The following is a 23,099-nucleotide window of genomic DNA, read 5'->3' as shown; positions in this document are numbered from 1 at the left end:
TGTTTCCTTTATTCATTAATATTTATTTAGTTTCTTTAATTTATTATTTAATTAATAAATGTGGAGATAGGTTGGTTTTAAGGTTGGGTCGATAGCTTCACAATATCAGACCACTGCACTGAACTGGCATCTTTATGATTCTCTTTGCATTAGACCCTCAAGGACTTAAATTGGCTCTAGGCATCATATCTTCAAAGAACATTTCCAAAGGCAGAAAGCAAAGGGAGAGGAGTGAAACAAAAGGGACTTCCTCAACGGGGAAATCTCTTTTTATCAGAGAAGAAAACCATTCCCAGAAACTCCTCAGCTGACTTGCCTCTTTATGTCCCATTGGTCAGAATCGGGTCCAATCATGAAGGAAACTGAAAAAGCAAGTATCTGGCAAAGGGAAACAAGGTTGCATTGATTTGTCCCCAGGGACTGAGCACACAAATACCCTTTAAACAGTGGCAGGTAAAGGAGGTTGTCTCAGCAAGGAGGAATGGAAGAAGGTAGTTTTTGAAAGGGCAACCAAGACTGACTTCCACAAAAAGAGACATGGAGTTTACAGAAAAGAAGAAACTTTAAACAAGTAAATAAATGTACAAACAAGGTAATTTCAGATTCTGTAAGAGCTGTGAAATAAGAGTGGTGTGATAAAAAGTAGTGAGCATATTTTGAAAGTAAATTGCCAACATGAACTAATGGGACTGAATGCATGAGAAAAAGGTGATTCCAAGTTAATACTGATTCCCATTCATAAATGAAGCTTGAGAAAGATAATTAAGGGTCTAAGGTCATACCACTATTAACTGACAAAGCTAGAATTGAATCTAGTCCTATCTGACACCACCAAAGTCAATTTTCTATTTTTCCCCTTTTTCTTTTTCTTTTTTTTTTGTTTGTTTGAGATAGAGTCTCACTCTGTCACCCAGGCTGGAGTGCAGTAGCATGATCTCTGCTCACCGCAACCTTCACCTCCTGGGTTCAAGCGATTCTCGTGCCTCGGCTTCCCAAGTAGCTGGGATTATAGGCACGTGCCACCAGGGCCAACTAATTTTTGCATTTTTAGTAGATGGGGTTTCGCCATGTTGGCCAGGCTGATCTCTAACTACTGGCCTCAAGTGATCCACCTGCCTCGGCCTCCCAAAGTGCTGTGATTATAGGCCTGAGCCACTGCACCCAGCCCAAAGTCAATTTTCTTTCCCCAATACCATCTATCTGTGGAAAAGCAGATGTAAATTTATAATATTGGGATAAATAAGAATGAAGGTCAAATATTTATAAATAGTTAACCCTTGGTAAATTGTTGCCATTTGTTATTTTGTTTTTACTTGTAGAGCTAGTGAAATAAACAAAATATTTTGTAAACTTCTGTGTCTAAACCACAATATGGAAACTATCAAAAACAGTTACCCACTGCTTAGAACAGTAGCAAATGGCCATGATATTATGTAGCAAAAATGAGAGTAACTCTAATAGCATCACAGGGTTTCCCACTACACCAAAGACTCAAAGCAAACAGTTGCAGGCCTGAAAGAGTACAACAAAAGAAAGGCCTATATAATCAATTAAAACGTGCAAACAGACTGGGCACAGTGGCCTGTACTGCAATCTCAGCAGTTTGGGAGGCCAAGGTGGGAGGATCAATTGAGCCCAGGAGTTCAAGACCAGCCTGGGTAACAATGAGACTCCACCTCTACAAAAATAAAAAATTAACCAGGCACAGTGGTGCTTGCCTGTAGTCCCAGCTACTGAGGAGGCTGAGGTGAGAGGATCGCTTGAGCCTGGGAGGTGGAGGCTGCAGTGAGCCATGATCATGCCACTGTAATCCAGCCTAGGCGACACAGTGAGACCCTGTCTTAGGGGAGGAAAAAAAAAAATGTCAAGACAGTAAATACTGCTGTGTTTATGTTCCAGACATAGATAACTACTATTTACTCGTGTGTGTGTGTGTGTGTGTGTGTATAGGTATGTATAATAAATAGAGGCCGAGCATGGTGGCTCATGCCTATAATTAATCCCAGCACTTTGGGAGGCCAAGGCGGGTGGATCACTTGAGGTGAGGAGTTCGAGACCACCCTGGCCAACATCGTGAAACCCCATCTCTACTAAATTACAAAAATTAGCCAGGTGATGGTGGCGCATATCTGTAATTCCAGCTACTAAGGAGGCTGAGGTGGGAGAATCACTTGAACCTGGGAGGCGGAGGCTGCAGTGAGCTGAGATGGCACCACTGCACTCCAGCCTGGGCAATAGAGCAAGACTCTGTCTCAAAAAAAAAAAAAAAAAAAAAAGAGGCCGGGTGTGGTGGTTCACACCTGTACTCCCAGCACTTTGGGAGGCCAAGGCGGGCAGATCACAAGGTCAAGAGTTTGAGACCAGCCTGGCCAATATGGTGAAACCCTATCTCTACTAAAAATATTTTTTAAAAAAACAGGCTGGATGCAGTGGCTCATGCCTTTAATCCCAGCACTTTGGGAGGCTGAGGTGGGCAGATCACCTGAGGTCGGGAGTTCGGGACCAGCCTGACCAACATGGAGAAACCCTGTCTCCACTAAAAATAAAATACAAAAAATTAGCTGGGCATGGTGGCGCATGCCTGTAATCCCAGCTACTTGGGAGGCTGAGGCAGGAGAATCACTTGAACCCAGGAGGTGGAGGCTGCAGTGAGCTGAGATCACGCGCCATTGCACTCCAACCTGGGCAACAAGAGCAAAACCCCGTCTCAAAAAATAGATAGATAGATAGATAAATAGATAGATAGATGTAAAATTAGCTGGGCGCGGTGGCGTGTACCTGTTGTCCCAGTTACTCACTCAGGAGGCTGAGGCAGGAGAATCACTTAAACCTGGGAGGTGGAGGTTGCAGTGAGCCGAGATCATGCCACTGCACTCCAGCCTGGGAGACAGAGCGAGACTCTGTCTCAAACAATCAAAACAAATAGACCTGGCTGGGCGCAGTGGCTCACGCGTGTAATCCCAGCACTTTGGGAGGCCGAGGCGGGCAGATCACGAGGTCAGGAGATCGAGACCATCCTGGCTAACACAGTGAAACCCCGTCTCACTAAAAAAATACAAAAAATTAGCCGGGCATGGTGGCAGGTGCCTGTAGTCCCAGCTATTCGGGAGGCTGAGGCAGGAGAATGGTGTGAACCTGGGAGACAGAGGTTGCAGTGAGCCGAGATCATGCCACTGCACTCCAGCCTGGGCAACAGAGCGAGACTCCGTCTCAAAAAAAAAACAAAAAACAAAAAACAAATATACCTATGTAGGTTAAGTATGGATTTTTTAAAAAGTCAGACTTTCCTGTCACGTACTAAAGAGGAGACAGGCTGGGCATAGTGGCTCATGCCTGTAATCCTAGCACTTTGGGAGGCCGAGGCGGGCAAATCACTTGAGGCCACGAGTTCAAGACCAGCCGGGGCAACACGGCAAAACCCCGTCTCTGCTAAAAGTATAAAAAATAGCCAGGTGTCGTGGCACATGCCTGTAATCCCAGCTACTGGGGAGGCTGAGCCACAAGAAGTGCTTGAACTCACAAGGCAGAGGTTTCGGTGAACTGAGATCGTGCCACTGCACTCCAGCCTGTGCAACAAAGCAAGACCCTGTCTCAAAAAAAAAAAAGGAAAAGGAAAAAGAGGCAAAATACATTTATCATTATTCAATATTATTCTGGCATAAAAATGTGTTACAGTTGGGTGTGGTGGCTCATGCCTGTAATCCCAGCACTTTGGGAGGCCGAGGCAGGCGGATTACATGAGTCCAGGAGTTTGAGACCAGCCTGGGCAACATGGAAAAACCCCATCTCTACAAAAAAAAAAAAAAAAAAAAAAAAAAAATATATATATATATATATATACACTCTATATATATATAAAAATATATATTATATAAAATATATTTATATATATATATATATATATAACTACCCGCGTGTGGTGGCATGCCTATGGTCCCAGCCACTCGAGAGGCTGAGATGGGAAGATCCCTTAAGTTCGGGAGATAGAGGCTACAGTGAGTTCAGTTCCCACCAACACACTCACTCCAGCCTGGGCAACAGAGCAAGAGAGACTCTGCTTCAGACAAAAAAAAAGAAAAAAAGTTAGGGAAACAGAAGTATAGGGGAGCCAGGCCGGGCGTGGTGGCTCAGGCCTGTAATCCCAGCACTTTGGGAGGCCAAGGCAGGTGGATCACGAGCTCAGGAGATCAAGACCATCCTGGCTAACACGATGAAACCCCATCTCTACTAAAAATACAAAAAATTAGTCAGGCGTGGCAGCAGGCGCCTATATTCCCAGCTACTCGGGAGGCTGAGGCAGGAGAATGGCATAAACCCGCAAGGCGGAGCTTGCAGTGAGCTGAGATCGTGCCACTGCACTCCAGCCTGGGCAACAGAGCCAGACTCTGTCTCAAAAAAAAATTAATAATAATCAATTCCATCTTAAAACTAGCAAGGTACATTTCTTGCCAGTCATGATCCATGGTCATAAGATGTTCATAGGTAAGGAAGCAGCTTTTTTTTTTTTGAGACGGAGTTTCACTTTTGTCGCCCAGGCTGGAGTGCAATGGCGCTATCTCGGCTCACGGCAACCTCTGCCTCCAGGGCTCAATTGATTCTCCTGCCTCAGCCTCCCAAGTAGCTGGGATTACAGAAGCCCACCACCACATCGACTAATTACTGTATTTTTAGTAGAGACAGGGTTTCACCATGTTAGCCAGGCTGGTCTTGAACTCCTGACCTCAAGTGATCCACCTGCCTTGGCCTCCAAAGTGCTGGGATTACAGGTATGAGCCACCACGCCCGGCAGGAAGCAGCTTAATAATGCCTGCAAGGAGAGGTTGAGATCAACATGGGAAACATGGCTGTCCTCTACAAAAATACAAAAATTTGCTGGGCACCTGTAGTCCCAGCTACTTGGGAGGCTGAGGTAGGAGGATTGCTTCAGCCAGGAGGTCAAGGCTGCAGTGAGCCGTGATCATACCACTGCTCTCCATCTCCAACCTAGGCTACAGAGCAAGACAGTCTCAAAAAAAGAAAAAAAAAAAGTATAAAAGTAGAGTTTAGACAAGGCTCCGCAGTTCAGGCCTGTAACCTCAGCACTTTGGGAGGCCAAGGCAAGAGAATCGCTTGAGGCCAGGAGTTCAGAAAAGCCTGGCCAACATAGCAAGACCCCATCTGGAAAAAAAAAAAAACACAGAAAAAGGAAAAAAAAAGCACCCTCTGAGTATCAACTGGTTTTTCCTCTTCCTACGACCTTTGATCACTATCTTGTTATTACTAATCTTTTGCCCTTGCTTGTTTAACCTCTTGAAGTTTGTGTCTACTAGATTACAACAATCCAACGTAAAGAACATGCTGACACAAGGCTTCCATCCATACCATCTTCTGACCTAGGAAATAAAGACATCTTGCCTTTAGGCCCCTCAGATCAGGCATCCAAAGATTTTTACTCCTCCAATACTGGGCAAGGCTATGCCCATTGAATCATCAGAACATCGCCAGGTGTGGAGATCACAAGGTCAAGAGAACGAGATCATCTTGGCCAACACGGTGAAACCCCGTCTCTACTAAAAATACCAAAATTAGCTGGGCATGGTGGCACATGCCTACAGTCCCAGCTGCTTGGGAGGCTGAGGCAGGAGAATTGCTTGAACCCGGGAGGCAGAGGTTGCAATGAGCTGAGATTGTGCCACTGCACTCCAGCCTGGTGACAGAGCGAGACTCCGTCTCAAAAAAAAAAAAAAAAAAGAATCGGCTGGGTATGGTGGCTCACACCTGTAATCCTAGCCCTTTGGGAGCCCAAGGTGGGCGGATCACCCGAGGTCAGGAGTTGGAGACCAGCCTGACCAACACGGAGAAAGCCCGTCTCTACTAAAAATACAAAATTAGCTGGGTGTGGTGGCGCATGTCTGTAATCCCAGCTACTCGGGAGGCTGAGGCAGAAGAATCGCTTGAACTTGGGAGGCAGAGGTTGCAGTGAGTCAAAATTGTGCCATTGCACTCCAGCCTGGGCAACAAGAGCAAAACACTCTCTCTCAAAAAAAAAAAAAAAAAAAATCATCAGACAGAACATCATGCAAACATGGACCTCCCCTGGCTCCCTAGAAACCAACTGCAAATTCTTTTTTTTTTTTTTTTTTTTTGAGACGGAGTCTCGCTCTGTTGCCCGGGATGGAGTGCAGCGGCGCAATCTCGGCTCACTGCAAGCTCCGCCTCCCAGGCTCACACCATTCTCCTGCCTCAGCCTCCCGAGTAGCTGGGACTACAGGTGCCTACCACCACGCCTGGCTAATTTTTTGTATTTTTAGTAGAGATGGGGTTTCACCCTGTTAGCCAGGATGGTCTCGATCTCCTGACCTCATAATCCGCCTGCCTCAGCCTCCCAGAGAGCTGGGATTACAGGCGTGAGCCACCGCACCTGGCCCACCAACTGCAAATTCTTATAAGAGAATCCTGTCCCAAAGATCAATGTCCACTGTCAGCAGGAAGAAGTTACAAAAAATGACCTTCACCCTTCATCTCCCCTTAAGATTAGAGGAGTAGAGGAGAAGAGTAAAGGAGGTATTATGTTAGGGAAACAGGAACATAAGAGCTAGGGTAACACGGCCAGGTACGGTGGCTCACGCCTGTAATTCCAGCACTTTGGGAGGCCGAGGCGGGCGGATTACCTGAGGTCAGAAGTTCGAGACTAGTCTGGCCAACATTGTGAAACCCCTTCTCTACTAAAAATACAAAAATAATCTGGGCTTTGTGGCAGGTGCCTGTAATCTCTGCTACTTGGGAGGCTGAGACAGGAGAATCGCTTGAACCCGGGAGGCAGAGGTTGCAGTGCGCTGAGATCACGCCATTGCACCCCTGCCTGGGTGACAAAAACAAAACTGTGTCTCAAAAAAAGAAAAAAGGGCTAGGGTAACACAATTTCAAAATCAATTCCAAATTTAGACTAGCAAAGCATATTCCTTACCAGATACAACCCACGGTCATAAGATGTTTACAGCTAAGGAAGCAGTTTAATAATGCCGGCAAGGACAAACTCCTATGACAACAAAATGTTCAGATGTCCCAATATCGCATAACAATATACTCCCTTTTTTTTTTGGAGATGGAGTTTCAGTCAAAAAAATAAAATGAAATAAAAAAGAAGTTCTCTTTTAGTTTGATTACTCTGTGAAACCTGAGGTATTTATTATCAAGAACCTAAAAAAAAAGCCCTCAAATACTTCCTCATTCACAACAGGGGAATACACAGACAGATAAAAGCTAATAGTTTTAGGAAGGTATCTGGGGAGACATATAGGCCCACGGGAGCAAATCCCTGCAGTGGCAGCTCTGATAATCTGCAGAGAGCTAGAAGGGAGGTTCTCCCCTCCCCCAGAAAAATCTATCCCAAAACCATAAACTACATCGCCAATCCTTAGAAATACATAAGGTGGTTAGGGTTAAAGGGTGGCTTCAAAATGGTTCTAGCAGAAACCTATTACGGTTACTGAACTATTCAAAGTATTTGCCCAGAGATAGCTTTTCTGGATAAAATAGCTTTATTCAGAGCCGACAGCAAAATGGAGTTCAGCAGGGTGGTTCCCTAACATTCATTCTTCCCGTTAAAGCAAGCTAATTATTTTCAGATTCACTTTAGGAATAAGAGTGGGTACCCGATGGTAGTGGGTTATCAGAACTTATTAACATTAGTGTCACTAAAATTGATATGCAACCCCCCACTGCTCAAAATGACAGGCTTAATTTTTTTTTTTTTTTTAAGAATAAGAAGAGGGACAAAATAAGTGAGAACAATATTCAAATATATTCCTGCCTCCTCTATCCAGTTGGAAAAATGTATGCAAATTTGGATTTTGAATCAAATGCCTTTAACAAGACTACCAAAACTATCGGAAATAAACAAGAACCTCTTGGTTTGCAGGTCAGGTTCAGATGGGTGGAGACACACATATATAGATATACACATATATAACTCCTTACAAAATACACTTATTAACCATATAAATTTGTTATTTGTCTGAAATGAAGGATGAAGGCTGTACCAAATCTTAATAGGCTAATAACTGAATATGAACTATGAATTTTTAGTGTTTTAGGTTTAACCTTTTTCTTCCTCATATACTGGGCAGATATTCTGAATAGTAACATCAATATGTTTCTGCTAGGACCATTTTAAAGCCACATTTTAAACCTAACCACCTTCTGCATTTCCAAGGATTAGCAATGTGGTTTATGGTCTTTAAATAGATTTTCCAGGGGCGGGGCGGAGGGAGAACTAGTCTACTCCTATAACGTGGGCCTCCAAGCACTAAGGTATAACCAATTGATGTATCTTGACACAAGACCAAGCCGTCTTATTTACAAAACTCTTAAGTTGCACAAGGAATCCCTACTGCCTAACATCCTTCAGTGTCAAACAATTTATTTCCTCCCTATCCAAGTCCCTCCTCACTTCTTCAACTCAGCTACCACCTCTGCAATGTGTTTTTAAATCTCCTTTTCAAAAAGCCCCTAGGACTGTTCCATAAAGTTGATGGCTTAGATCTAAAATTGGGGCCTACTTTGCCCTTTTAACAGCTTCAATGTTAAATGCTTGGGCACTACTCTTCGAATGACTGAAATACTATTTGCCTCCAGCGTTTGGTACTCTTACTTTGGAGAACAAGTCATTACAGTAAACCATGTACACCTATTCGGTTTTCTAAAGCTCGCGTTTTTCACATTATCAGGTAAGTACCGAATGCACTGCCTTTAAAGGAACTGCGAAAATAAAAAGGCCAAACTCACTGACAAACTGTGGCAACATGAAATTAATCAGCTGAGCTATCCGAACCACAACTTTCTGCATTTCACGATGCTTCGTCTTTCAAATTGTATGGCTTTCTCAAGTCCTGGGTTTCCTCCGAATTAAGGCAAGCCTCGTCGCCCATTCCCTGGTCGGTGTCTTTCCGACTCGCGCCCGCCCCTCGCCAGGCCCTCGCAGCCATGCGCCGCGCACTGCAGTACTGGCGCGCGCGGCCCGCAGGCGCGGCAGACCCCACCCCGCGGCCGCGCGAGGGGAGGGGGCTCGGGGCTCGGAGCCCGCCTCTGCGGCGGCCAGGCCGGGCGCGGAGTGGGCGCGCGGGTCCGGAGGAGGGGCCAGCGGCCGCGGCACCGCCTGTGCCCGCCCGCCCCTCCGCAGCCGCTACTTAAGAGGCTCCAGCGCCGGCCTCGCCCCAGTGCGTTACTTACCTCGACTCTTAGCTTGTCGGGGACGGTAACCGGGACCCGGTGTCTGCTCCTATCGCCTTTGCCTCCTAATCCCTAGCCACTATGGTGAGTAAGCCGCGCGGCTCCCGGCTGCTTTCAAGGAAGCAGGGAAAAGCGAGCCGGCGGGGCGCGGGGGCCTTGTATACAGCCGGGGAGGGCTGGCCTCAGAGCCGTCCGTTTGGAGGGCGGAAAACGAGGCGAGAGGCCAGGGCGGGAGTGATGGGACCTCGGTGTGTGTAAATAGTGGGGGCCCGCAAAGGTCGAGGGGCGCCAGGATTTCTTCTCGGACTCTGGAAGGGATGGGGGGCTCGGGCTGCCCTCCGCCGTATCCGGAGCTCTCTTTTATCGCGTAACTCTGTCCTGGGTGCGGTCCCTCGAGTCCCCGCAGTCCTTTCCAGCGCATGCCCTTACCCCGCCTTGGGTGGACGCGCGCGCGGACTCTTGCAGCCCTCACTTCCTCTTGAGCGCGAAAAGCGGGGGTGGGAAGCAGCTGGAGACAAAAGCGCGCACGCGCGACCGTTACCTTCCCGCCGCTCTTGGGCGGGAAACCGCCACTGCGGTTTGCGCATGCGCTCTGGGTCGCGACACGACTAGGGCTACAGGGCGTGTCTCCTGTGAACTAACCTGAGTTTTCTTTTTTTGATGAAAGCAATAAGAGGACTGGGGAAGAGTTCCCTGTCAATGTACCGCTCTACACCAGTTGTATTAGGACAGTTCGTACACAATAGTCTGTAGAGGCCACCTGTCTCTCCCTGCTGCGTTAGGAATTCAGGGGAGCAGGTGGTGGCAGTAAGGGATTTTGAGGGAACGGAAATCGGATCTTGACCCAGATCTGGGCCGCCGATAATCCCCTACTGCGCTCAGACTGCTGTGGAGGTGTTAGGCTGAGCCCGATGCCGGGAGGCAAGGGAGGATGGGCGGCTTGGGCAGCGCCTTTGCAGACGTGGCCATTTCGTGCCTCTGCAGCGCCGCTGGGGGGCGCAAGAACGCGCTCCCGGAATTGCTCATTCATCCTGTGCCGCAGAGCCCCGCCCCTTGTCCCTGCGGACAGACATTTCTTCTGCGCTGGTCTGGCCACGTGCTTCCTGTGCTAGGAGCTGCCCGGAAATGTGGCCACCTAAAGTGGGATTCTGGGGCCTGAGCGCTGGATGGATGCCCACCTTCCTGTCTTGGTCCTCCAGAGGAGGAAGCTGTGACTGAGCTGTTCTGGTCTGGAAGGAGGCCTTCCCGGTTTAGGATGGGAAGGTAACATTCGTTAAAAGCAACGTAGACTATAGTGTAGCTGTTCTCAAAAGAGTAGTAAATCTTATGTTGCTTTAAAAAAGGAAATTCGATTTCAGGTTACGTGAGTAGCCTAACATCTCCACAAAAAAAATGAAAAAATTAGCCGGGCGTGGTGGCCTGTGCCTGTGGTCCCAGCTGCTCCGGAGGCTGAGGTGGGGGGATGACTGGAGCCCAGGAGGTTTAGGCTGCAATGAGCCTAGATGGCATCACTGCACTCAAGCCTGGGTGACAGACCTTATCTCTAAAAAAATAAAGATTGCATGAGTATTTTGTTCCACTTGACAGTCATCAATAGATTGGTTTAAATTGTGATATTTTTTTTCCTTCCCACAGCGTGAGTGCATCTCCATCCACGTTGGCCAGGCTGGTGTCCAGATTGGCAATGCCTGCTGGGAGCTCTACTGCCTGGAACACGGCATCCAGCCCGATGGCCAGATGCCAAGTGACAAGACCATTGGGGGAGGAGATGACTCCTTCAACACCTTCTTCAGTGAGACGGGCGCTGGCAAGCATGTGCCCCGGGCTGTGTTTGTAGACTTGGAACCCACAGTCATTGGTGAGTTGACCTCAGTAACCTAACTGAGATCCCAGGATGCTGGGACAGGAAGTCTGTCCAGTGGCTTCTCTTGTCACTCACCCATTCCCTCTGTCCTTCTCTCCCTCCTCCAGATGAAGTTCGCACTGGCACCTACCGCCAGCTCTTCCACCCTGAGCAACTCATCACAGGCAAGGAAGATGCTGCCAATAACTATGCCCGAGGGCACTACACCATTGGCAAGGAGATCATTGATCTTGTGTTGGACCGAATTCGCAAGCTGGTAAGCACCACATATAAATATGCATTTAATGCGGTGTGAAAGTTTAAATAGAAATTCTAAGATAATGTGTCCTGGCATTAAAATATTACATTTTTTTATTCCCCTACAGGCTGACCAGTGCACCGGTCTTCAGGGCTTCTTGGTTTTCCACAGCTTTGGTGGGGGAACTGGTTCTGGGTTCACCTCCCTGCTCATGGAACGTCTCTCAGTTGATTATGGCAAGAAGTCCAAGCTGGAGTTCTCCATTTACCCGGCGCCCCAGGTTTCCACAGCTGTAGTTGAGCCCTACAACTCCATCCTCACCACCCACACCACCCTGGAGCACTCTGATTGTGCCTTCATGGTAGACAATGAGGCCATCTATGACATTTGTCGTAGAAACCTCGATATCGAGCGCCCAACCTACACTAACCTTAACCGCCTTATTAGCCAGATTGTGTCCTCCATCACTGCTTCCCTGAGATTTGATGGAGCCCTGAATGTTGACCTGACAGAATTCCAGACCAACCTGGTGCCCTATCCCCGCATCCACTTCCCTCTGGCCACATATGCCCCTGTCATCTCTGCTGAGAAAGCCTACCATGAACAGCTTTCTGTAGCAGAGATCACCAATGCTTGCTTTGAGCCAGCCAACCAGATGGTGAAATGTGACCCTCGGCATGGTAAATACATGGCTTGCTGCCTGTTGTACCGTGGTGATGTGGTTCCCAAAGATGTCAATGCTGCCATTGCCACAATCAAGACCAAGCGCAGCATCCAGTTTGTAGATTGGTGCCCCACTGGCTTCAAGGTTGGCATTAATTACCAGCCTCCCACTGTGGTGCCTGGTGGAGACCTGGCCAAGGTACAGAGAGCTGTGTGCATGCTGAGCAACACCACAGCCATTGCTGAGGCCTGGGCTCGCCTGGACCACAAGTTTGACCTGATGTATGCCAAGCGTGCCTTTGTTCACTGGTACGTGGGTGAGGGAATGGAGGAAGGCGAGTTTTCAGAGGCCCGTGAAGATATGGCTGCCCTTGAGAAGGATTATGAGGAGGTTGGTGTGGATTCTGTTGAAGGAGAGGGTGAGGAAGAAGGAGAGGAATACTAATTATCCATTCCTTTTGGCCCTGCAGCATGTCATGCTCCCAGAATTTCAGCTTCAGCTTAGCTGACGTTAAAGCTTTCTGGTTAGATTGTTTTCACTTGGTGATTATGTCTTTTCCGTGTGTACCTATAATATTTTTCCATCATGTCTCAAAGTAAAGTCATTAACATCAAAAGCTTTGTTTCCTTGTGTTTTTTTCTAAAAGTGCATTGGTTTTTAGATTCATCTATACTTGGAGTATAGAGAGTCTGCAATATGCTGGTGTCAAGGATCCTACTTACTGTGCAGGCACCTCTAGGGAAAAGAGAGCTCAAGGAACTAGAGAGGCGGATCCCTAGATTCTCAGACTAATTTACCACCTCAACCCTTGCATAGAGGGTGGGGAAAGTCATTCTGCTAATCTAAAACTCTTCAGAGTATGACTGGGTAGTTACTAGTGAGTAATGTATAGGAAGTATAAGTTTCGAATATCCGTTAAGATGCTGTTTAAAGTGGCCTGCTAACCTTGTTAGTGTAATTAAGAAATTTCCAAGTGATCTTTGGCTGGTCATGGTGGCTCACACCTCTAATCCCAGCACGAGGACGAGGCAGGTAGATTACTTGAGCCCAGGCATTCAAGACCAGCCTGGGCGACATGATGAAACCCCGTCTACAAAAAAATGCAAAAATTTGGGTGTGGTGGCGTGCGCCTATAAGCCCAGCTACTTGAGAGGCTGACAAGATTGAGGCTGTGGTGAGCTGTGATTGTACCACTGTACTTCAGCCTTAGTGACAGATCCTGTCTTAAGAAAAAACAGTTGACCTGGGAAAACATCTGACTGTAGGAATATTTGAGGGTGGTGAGGTAAAGGCTATTTCCAGCTCTATTGTGATAGGAAAAAGTAGGACCAGAACTCCTGGTGGTCAATAAAAGTCATGCTAGGAAAGAAGGCTAAACAATAAGCCATATGCATTGGTGGGAGAGGACTGCATTACATGAGGATAAAGTGGCAACATTTGTAAAGGTGAGGATAAAAGTTTATAGTATTTGGCATGGTTTACATCCTTTGAAGTATTTTGGCTACATGTAACAGACTTGTAGGCACAGAGAATGTAAATAGAGGATTTAACCTAGGAGAAAATGTAGATTTCAAATCCGGAAAGCACAGGAAAATTATGGAAGCTGAAGACCTTGATGTCTTCTTGGTTCAAGACTGAAAGAATACATGAGGCATTTTTTAAAAAGAGGCCAGGCGCAGTGGCTCATGCCTGTAATCCCAACGCTTTGGGAGGCTCACTTGAGCCACCCTTTGGGTGGATCACTCGAGGTCAGGAGTTTGAGACCAGCCTGGCCAACATGGAGAAACTCCATCTCTACTAAAAATACAAAATTAGCCGGACGTGGTGGTGCATGCCTGTAATCCCAGCTACTCAGGAGGCTGAGGCAGAATTGCTTGAACCTGGCAGGTGGAGGTTGCAGTGAGCAGAGATTGCGCCATTGCACTCCAGCCTGGGCAACAAGAGCAAAACTTCATCTCAAAAAAAAAAAAGTAGGGAAGTCTACAATTTCCCCAGTTTTTTTTTTTTTAGCCCATAAATCCCATAAATTTACAAAATGTTGTCAGCCCTCCCTATCTGTGGGTTCCATATCTAGATTTGACTAACTGGATTGAAAATACTTGGAAGCCATAGTGGTTCATGCCTATAATACCAGCACTTTGGTCAAGGCGGGAGGATCACTTGAGCCCAGGAGTTTGAGACCAGCCTAGGCAACCTAGGGAGACTCTGTCATTACAAAAATAAAACAAAAACAGATTAGCCAGTGTAATTGTGTTGCTGCATTCCTGTCTGGGCGCCAGAGAAAAACCCTATCTCAAAATATGTATTTGGAAAAATGGATAGTTGTGTCTGAACTGAACATGTACTTGTCCCCTTTATTCACTAAATGATACAGTATAACAATTATTTACATAGCATTCACATTGTATTAGGTATTATAAGTAATTTGGAAATGACTTAAAGTATACAGGAAGATGTGTGCAGGTTACATGCAAACACCAGAGTTCTCTATATAAGGAACTTGAGCATTCATGGATTTTGGTGTCCTCCAGGGATACTAAGGGATGACTGCAACTCTCAGCTCCAAAGATAATCTGATTTGGCATGAACAATTCAGAGAAAAAGCTTTGGTGGGGAGCCTACAGGCCTAGCATAGCAACTGAAATGTAGCCATCGCAGGCTCCAAGGGAAAGCAGACATCTTTATTTATTTTTTATTTTATTATTTATTTATTTATTTATTTATTTATTTAGAGACGGAGTCTCACTCTGTCTCCCAGGCTGGAGTGCAGTGGTGCGGTCTTGGCTCACTGCAACCTCCGCCTCCCGGGTTCAAGTGATTCTCCTGCCTCAGCCTCCCGAGTAGCTGGGATTACAGGCACCTGCCACCACGCCTGGCTAATTTTTATATTTTTAGTAGAGATGGGGTTTCACCATGTTGGCCAGGCTGGTCTCGAACTCCTGACCTCGTGATCTTCCCGCCTTGGCCTCCCAAAGTGCTGGGATTACAGGCATGAGTCGCTGGGTGTGCCGAGCTGCAGACACCTTTAAAGAACTGAGAGGCCCGGGCACGTCAGCTCACACCTGTAATCCTATCACTTTGAGAGCCCAAAGTAGGTGGATCACCTGAGGTCAGGAGATTGAGACCAGCCAGGCCAACATGGCGAAACCCCAACTCTACTAAAAATACAAAATTAGTGGCCGGGCGTGGTGGCTCACGCTGAGATTATGCCACTGCACCCCAGCCTGGGTGACAGAGTGAAACTCTCAAAAATATACAATAAAACATTTTAAGCTGGGCACGGTAGTTCACTCCTGTAATCCCAGCACTTTGGGAGGCCAAGATGGGTGGATCACCTGAGGTCAGGAGTTCGAGACCAACCAGGCCAACATGGTGAAAACCCATCTCTACTAAAAATACAAAAATTAGCTGGGCGTGGTTGTGGGCACCTGTAATCCCAGCTACTTGGGAGGCTGAGACAGGAGAATTGCTTGAACCTGGGAGGCAGAGCTTGCAGTGAGCCGAGATCATGCCATTGCACTCCAGCCTTGGTGATAAGAGCGAACTCCATCTCAAAGGAAAAAAAAATTAAAAAATTGTTTTATACATCAAGATGACTACTATTTTTTTTTTTATCGAGATGGAGTCTCGCTCTATTGCCCAGGCTGGAGCGCAGTGGCTCAGTCTTGGCTCACTGCAACCTCTGCCTCCTGGGTTCAAGGGATTCTCCTGCGTCAGCCTCCCGAGTAGCTGGGATTACAGGATTGCACCACCATGCCCAGCTAATTTTTGTATTTTTAGTAGAGACGGGGTTTTGCCATGTTGGCCAGGCTGGTCTCAAACTCCTGACCTCAAGTGATCCTCCCTCCTTGGCTTCCCAAACTGCTGGGATTACAAGGGTGAGCCACCACACCAGGCCAAGATGAATACTAATAATTATAAGTTAATGCCTTGGGTTAAATGATATATTATGTGTGGGCCATGGGGGAGGGGATGGCTAGAATGAAATGGCACTGCAGTCGTCTTATCTATACCTCTGCCCGGGCAGCAAGTACAGTGCCTGGTAATGCCCACAGAATGCTTCTAGGGAGGCCAGGCACGGTGGCTCACGCCTGTAATCCCAGCACTTTGGGAGGCCGAGGCAGGCGAATCACGAGGTCAGGAGATGGAGACCATCCTGGCTAACATGGTGAAACCCCGTCTCCACTAAAAATACAAAAAATTAGCCGGGCCTGGTGGCGGGTGCCTTTAGTTCCAGCTACTTGGGAGGCTGAGGCAGGAGAATGGCGTGAACCCAGGAGGCGGAGCTTGCAGTGAGCCGAGATTGCACCACTGCACTCTAACCTGGGCGACAGAGTGAGGCTTTGTCTCAAAAAAAAAAAAAAAAAAAAAAAATGCTTCTAGGGAACCAAAAATAAATAATGGTAATTTCTCTCTTAGGCCAGATTCTTTTTCTTTTTCTTTTTTTTTTTTGAGACGGAGTCTCACTCTGTCACCTAGGCTGGAGTGCAGTGGCAGCATCTCGGCTCACTGCAAGCTCTCCCTCACGGGTTCAAGTCATTCTCCTGCCTCAGCCTCCCGAGTAGCTGGGACTACAGCTGGCCGCCACTACGCCTGGCTAGTTTTTTGTATTTTTAGTAGAGACGGGTTTTCACCGTGTTAGCCAAGATAGTCTCAATCTCCTGACCTTGTGATCCACCAGCCTTGGCCTCCCAAAGTGCTGGGATTACAGGCACGAGACACCCCGCCCAACCAGCCAGATTCTTTTTTTTTTTTTTTTTTTTTTTTTGAGACGGAGTCTCACTCTGTCGCCCAGGCTACAGTGCAGTGGCGCAATCTCGGCTCACTGCAAGCTCCGCCTCCCGGGCTCACGCAATTCTCCTGCCTCAGCCTCCCGAGTAGCTGGGACTACAGGCACCCGCCACCACACCCGGCTAATTTTTTGTATTTTTAGTAGAGACGAGGTTTCACCATGTTAGCCAGGATGGTCTTGATTTCCTAACCTCGTGATCCATGCGCCTCGGCAATCCGAAGTACTGGGATTACAGGCGTGAGCCACTGCGCCTAGCCCAGCCAGATTCTTAATTGTTCTACTCAATGTAAACTTTAAGCCCTAAGGTTTTGGAACACTCACTCTGTTTCAGGGCCCAGGCTTCTTTGTCAAGTCTCAGGGGAGGGGCCTTGGGAACAGAGACATTTGGTCAGCCTCTTGTTCTGTCACTAATCAGGACCCCTTAATCTTCTGGGACTATTTTCCCTTTTACACTGTAGATTTCCATTCTGCCTTTCTCAGAAGGGGTAGCAGGTAGGGCTTTGGAGTCTGGAAGGACCTGTAAACTTTTTTTTTTTTTTTTTTGAGATGGAGTTTCATTCTATTGCCCAGGCTGGAGTGCAGTGGCGCAATCTCGGCTCACTGCAAGCTCCGCCTCCCGGGTTCACGCCATTCTCCTGCCTCAGCCTCCCAAGTAGCTGGGACTACAGGCGCCCGCCACCGCGCCCGGTTAATTTTTTGTATTTTTAGTAGAGACGGGGTTTCACCGTGTTAGCCAGGATGGTCTCAATCTCCTGACCTCGTGATCCGCCCGTCTCGGCCTCCCAAAGGGCTGGGATTACAGGCGTGAACCACCGCGCCCGGCCTTGGACCTGTAAACTTAGAGATGTGCGTCCAAGTTGGAAGATGAGGGGCAGTGCATCCCAGGTCTTGACATGTCTGCTCAGCCATACTCCAGAGCTGCTACAGAATAGGCCATTTATTCAGAAAATAAGTATAACTTTTTTTTCTTCTTCTTTTTTTTGGAGATGAACTCTAACTCTGACATCCAGCCTGGAGTGCAGTGGTGCGATCTTGGCTCACTGCATCCTCCAACTCCCGGGTTCAAGTGATTCTCCTGCCTCAGCCTCCGGAGTAGCTGGGATTACAGGCACCCGCCACCACGCCCCGGCTAATTTTTTTGTCCGCCACCACGCCCCGGCTAATTTTTTTGTCTTTTTATTAGAGACAGGGTTTCACCACATTGGCCAGGCTGGTCTTGAATTCCTGACCTCAGGTGATCTGCCTGCCTCGGCCTCCCGAAGTGCTGGGATTACAGGGATGAGCCACCGTGCCCGGCCAATGAATATAATTTTTTTTTTTTTTTTTTTTTTAAGACGGAGTCTCGCTCTATCGCCCAGGCCAGACTGCAGTGGCGCAATCTCGGCTCACTGCAAGCTCCGCCTCCCGGGTTCAGGCCATTCTCCTGCCTCAGCCTCCCAAGTAGCTGGGACTACAGGCGCCTGCAACCACGCCCGGCTAATTTTTTGTATTTTTAGTAGAGACGGGGTTTCACTGTGTTAGCCAGGACGGTCTCGATCTCCTGACCTCGTGATCCGCCCGTCTCGGCCTCCCAAAGTGCTGGGATTACAGGCGTGAGCCACCGCGCCCGGCCGAATATAAATTTTTAAAAGCCCAAGAAGGGTTTACTTCGAGATGAAAAGGATGATGATAATAACAATGATAACTAACCTTAACTACATAGATACCTTCTTTTTTTAACAACAGAATGCTTAAATGCCTTCACAACCTACTGTTCATCCCCTCCTTGAGTTCACTGTTAAAATGAAAAGAGCCCAGTGCCTCATTTTAGAGATGACAAATTTAATTGGTAGGGAAGAAGGGGAGAGATACCACAGCCTTGTGTCCTGCCTTGTAGGACTAGAAGACTTAAATATTGCCCGCCACAAGATCAGAAAGACATGAGTCTTTCAGCCTTACCGAGGACCCAGGCTGTGATTTAGGGATGTGCTTAAACTAAGAGGCTTGAGCAAGGGAGGAGAGAAGAGCATTTTATCTGGAGATGCCATATTCCCCTCCCAATCCCATCAAACTCCTGGCAAATTCCTTAACGCCCTGCAGATGGCACCACTGACAAGGAGTTCTCCGTCCAGGAGAGCCAAGCTCAGATTTGTGAACTCTGCCCTTGTCATCTTGGACCTGTGCTGAAAAGATGACCAACAAACCGGAAGTGACTGACCTGCCATCCCTAGCATTCACACGCTTGTCACTTTTTCTTCTGTCCATGACTGGAGGCAGCTGGGCCTCATGCTAGGCCACTGTGAATCAGGAGGCTACAGAAAACACCACACCAAAGGAGTTTCTTGACCTGAGCTCCTTCCTCTAGGGTGCATCCCTGAGGTAGGATGTGTATAAAAACATGGCCTTGGCCAGGCATGGTGGCTCACGCTTGTAATCCCAGCACTTCGGGAGGCTGAGGCGGGCGGATCACCTGAAGTCAGGAGTTCAATACCAGCGTGGCCAATATGGTGAAACCCCGTCTCTACTAAAAATACGAAAATTAGCCAGGCATGTAATCCCAGCTACTCGGGAGGCTGAGACAGGAGAATCGCTTGAAAGTGGGAGGCGGAGGTTGCAGTGAACCCAGATCACGCCATTGCACTTCAGCCTGGGCAACAAAAGCGAAACTCCATCTCAAAAAAAAAAAAAAAAAAAAAAAAACATGGCCTTGGGCCAGGCGTGGTGGCTTACACCTGTAATCTCAGCACTTTGGGAGGCCAAGGAGGGTGGATCACTTGAAGTCAGAAGTTCGAGACCAGCCTGGCCAACATGATGAAACCCTGTCTCTACTAAAAATACAAAAATTAGCCAGGCATGGTGGCAGGCACCTGTAATCCCAGCTACTCAGGAGGCTAAGGCAGGAGAATTGCTTGAACCTGGGAGGTGAAGGTTGCAGTGAGCCAAGTTAGTGTTACTGCACTCCAGCCTGAGCAACAGAGTGAGACTCCGTCTCAAAAAAACAAAACAAAACAAAAAACGCCTTGGGATCAACATGTAGGAAGGGAGGAGCATGTTGTCACATTAATCTAAACTCAATGTTGATGCAAAGTCAATAACCACCTGACAATGTGGGCATCATCATGTAGACATTGATGTCATTGTGTTGCTAAGGCTAGCTTCCACCTCTCTGCTATCTAGTTCATAAGCCAAAACGATACCCAAATGCTCTACCCCACCCACTCCCAACTGACAGCCTGCTGTATGTTATCATGCCCAATTAGACAGAATCAAGCTCATCACCTCATTCATGCCTGAGCCTTTAAACATACTCTTTCCTCTGCCTGTGGTACCTTCTATTGCCATAAGAGCCCCCAACACCTTTGTCCAGTTAATGCATACTCTCCCTTCAAAGAAGAAAGCCCAAATGTCATTTCTTCAAGGACTTGGAGACTAGGTCAGAATAGGCCATATTTTCTACTATATATTTTCATAGAACCTCTACTTTTCTCACATTTGTAATATTTTGTAAATATAAATTTGTACGATTATTTAATTCATATATTTCTTCCCTACCAGAGTTTTTTTTCTGAAGACAGGGTCTAGTTCTTGTGTCCAGGCTGGATTGCAGTGATTCGATCTCAGCTCACTGCTGCCTTGACCTCCTGGACTCAAGGGATCCTCCCAGCTCAGCCTCTTGGGTAGCTGGGACTACAGGCACCGACCATCACCCCCGGCTAATTTTTAAATTTTTTATAGAGATGGAGTCTCACCCTGTTGTCCAGGCTGGTCTCAAAATTCTGAGCTCAAGCAATCCTTTCCTGCTTCGGCCTCTTTTTTTTTTTTTTGAGACAGAGTTTTGCTCTTGTTGCCCAGGCTAGAGTGCAATGGCGCGATCTCGGCTCACCATAACCTCCGCCTTCCGGGTTTAAGCAATTCTCCTGCCTCAGCCTCCTGAGTAGCTAGGATTACAGGCATGCGCCACCACGCCTGGCTAACTTTTGTTTGTTTTGTTTTGTTTTGTTTTTTGGAGACGGAGTCTCACCCTGTCGCCCAGGCTGGAGTGCAGTTGCGCGATCTTGGCTCACTGCAAGCTCCGCCTCCCAGGTTCACGCCATTTTCCTGCCTCAGCCTCCCTAGTAGCTGGGACTTCAGGCGACCGCCACCACGCTCGGCTAATTTTTTGTATTTTTAGTAGAGACGGGTTTCCCCGTGTTAGCCAGGATGGTCTCAATCTCCTGACCTCGTGATTCGCCTGTCTCGGCCTCCCAAAGTCTGGGATTACAGGCGTGAGCCACCATGCCCAGCCTCTACCAGATTAAAAAAAAAATCCAGGCCGGGCGCGGTGGCTCACGCCTGTAATTCCAGCACTTTGGGAGGCCGAGGCGGGTGGATCACGAGGTCAGGAGATCGAGACCATCCTGGCTAACACGGTGAAACCCCATCTCTACTAAAAAAAATACAAAAAATTAGCCGGGTGTGGTGGCGGGCGCAGGTAGTCCCAGCTACTCGGGAGGCTGAGGCAGGAGAATGACGTGAACCCGGGAGGCGGAGCTTGCAGTGAGCCAAGATCGTGTCACTGTACTCCAGCCTGGATGACAGAGCGAGACTCTGTCTCAAAAAAAAAAAAAAAAAAAAAAAAAAAAAATTCCATTAGATAAATGCTCCACAATTATTTGTTTGTTTTTGTTTTTTAAGATTAGTCAAATGGGCCAGGCACAATGGCTCAGACTTGTAGTACCAGCACTTTGGGAGGCCAAGGAGGGAAGATCACTTGAGACCAGGAGTTTGAGACCAACTTGGGCAACTAGTGGGACCCTGTCTCTAAAAAAAATTTTTAAATTAGCCTGGTGGTGGTACATGCCTTTGGTCCCAGCTGCCTGGGAGGCTGAGGTGGGAGGATCACTTGAGCCCAGGAGGTTGAGGATGCGGTGAGCTGAGATTGCTTCATTGCACTGCAGCCTAGGTGCCCGACCAAGACCCCAAGACCCTGTCTCAAAAAAAAAAAAAAAAAAAAACCAACCAAACAAAAAACAAACAAACAAACAAAACATTTTTAACTCTGAAAGCTCGAGATGACTATCCATCTACTTCCTCCCCACTTTCAGACTAAGCCCAGGGCCAAAGCTCTAAGGGGCCTCAGGCAGAGAGTAAAAGGTGGATAGAAACATCAAATGGAGGTGGATAGGAAGGCTTCTTCTGTGTTCTAAAGATTCTTCATCGTAGTGGCTCACGCCTGTAATCCCAACACTTTGGGAGGCTGAGGTGGGAGGATCATTTGAGGTCAGGAGTTCAAGACCAGCCTGGCCAACATGGTGAAACCCTGTTTCTACTGAAAATACAAAAATTAGCCAGGAGCGGAGGCATATGCCTGTAGTCCCAACTCCTCAGGAGTCTGAGCAGAAGAATTGCTTGAACCCAGGAGGTGGAGGCTGCAGTGAGCTGAGATCACACCACTGCACTCCAGCCTATGTGTGGAGTGAGACTCCATTTTAAAAAATAAATAAATAAAATGAAATAATAAAACTTCATCAAGAAGATGTCTCAAACCAAAAAAAGATCCCTCAGCCTCTCTGGCCCTCAGCATCTCATCATACTGGCATGTAGAAACTTCTGCTGCCTCACTATGACCAAATCAATGTGTGCCACGAGCAGGGTTGTGACCCAGCTGCCAGAAAAAGCTGTCACCCTAGATATTCCTTCTATATAACAGTGCTCAAAGCTAGGCAGGTGAGTATTCCCACCATCCTCTTCACTGCTCACCCGGTGTAATCTCTTTGTTGTTGTTGTTGATTTTTTTGTTATTGTCTTTTTTTTTTTTTTTTTTTTTTTGAGACAGAGTCTTGCACTGTTGCCCAGACTCCCAGGCTGGAATGCAGTAGCACAATCTCGGCTCACTGCAGCCTCCACCCTCTGGGTTCAATCGCTCCTCCCAACTCAGTCTCCCACCTCAGTCTCCCGAGTAGCTGGGACTACAGGCATGCTACAATGTCCAGCTAATTTTTGTATTTTTTGTAGAGACAGGGTTTTGCCATGTTGCCCAGGCTGGTCTCCAACTCCTGAGCTCAGGCAATCCACCCACTTTGGCTTCCCAAAGTGCTGAGATTACGGGTATAAGCCACTGCATCTGGCCTCTGTAATATCTTATCCAGTCTGGGTTTTAAGAGGAACATAGACAATGGAGTTTTCTCCAAGGGGTGAGGAGAGTAGTAAGGAGTACTAGGCAGAGTATCTCAGAGAACTGAGGATGTTTAGCTTAGAAAAGAGAAACCCAATGAGGGGCTGCATTCTAGAAATGGCAGTAGATTCATTCCTCAAAACCCCAGAGGGCACAGCAAAAGATGGGGAATAAGACTGCAGTTCACTTTCTAAAAAT

The 23,099-nt window shown here is 47.5% G+C and overlaps 1 protein-coding gene across 1 annotated transcript; it reads left to right on the top strand.

Annotated features, from left to right (window-relative positions):
* Positions 1 to 9,087: 9,087 nt before the first annotated feature.
* Positions 9,088 to 12,592, top strand: TUBA1B (tubulin alpha 1b). Its single transcript, XM_002823184.5, has 4 exons — positions 9,088 to 9,294; positions 10,846 to 11,068; positions 11,182 to 11,330; positions 11,440 to 12,592. Exons 1-4 carry the CDS (start codon positions 9,292 to 9,294, stop codon positions 12,418 to 12,420), a joined length of 1,356 nt encoding a protein of 451 aa, XP_002823230.1. The 5' UTR covers positions 9,088 to 9,291; the 3' UTR covers positions 12,421 to 12,592.
* The last annotated feature ends 10,507 nt before the right edge of the window (positions 12,593 to 23,099 follow it).

Source organism: Pongo abelii, chromosome 10 (assembly GCF_028885655.2).
Source record: "Pongo abelii isolate AG06213 chromosome 10, NHGRI_mPonAbe1-v2.0_pri, whole genome shotgun sequence".
NCBI lineage: Eukaryota > Metazoa > Chordata > Mammalia > Primates > Hominidae > Pongo > Pongo abelii.
This window is presented reverse-complemented; position numbering and strand designations above follow the sequence as displayed.

Bases quoted from the DNA above. Each gene is read 5' to 3' on its own strand.
- TUBA1B (XM_002823184.5), top strand. The intron at 11,069-11,181 runs GTGAGTTGACCT...TCCCTCCTCCAG, and splicing joins CTTGGAACCCACAGTCATTG to ATGAAGTTCGCACTGGCACC. The intron at 11,331-11,439 runs GTAAGCACCACA...ATTCCCCTACAG, and splicing joins TGGACCGAATTCGCAAGCTG to GCTGACCAGTGCACCGGTCT.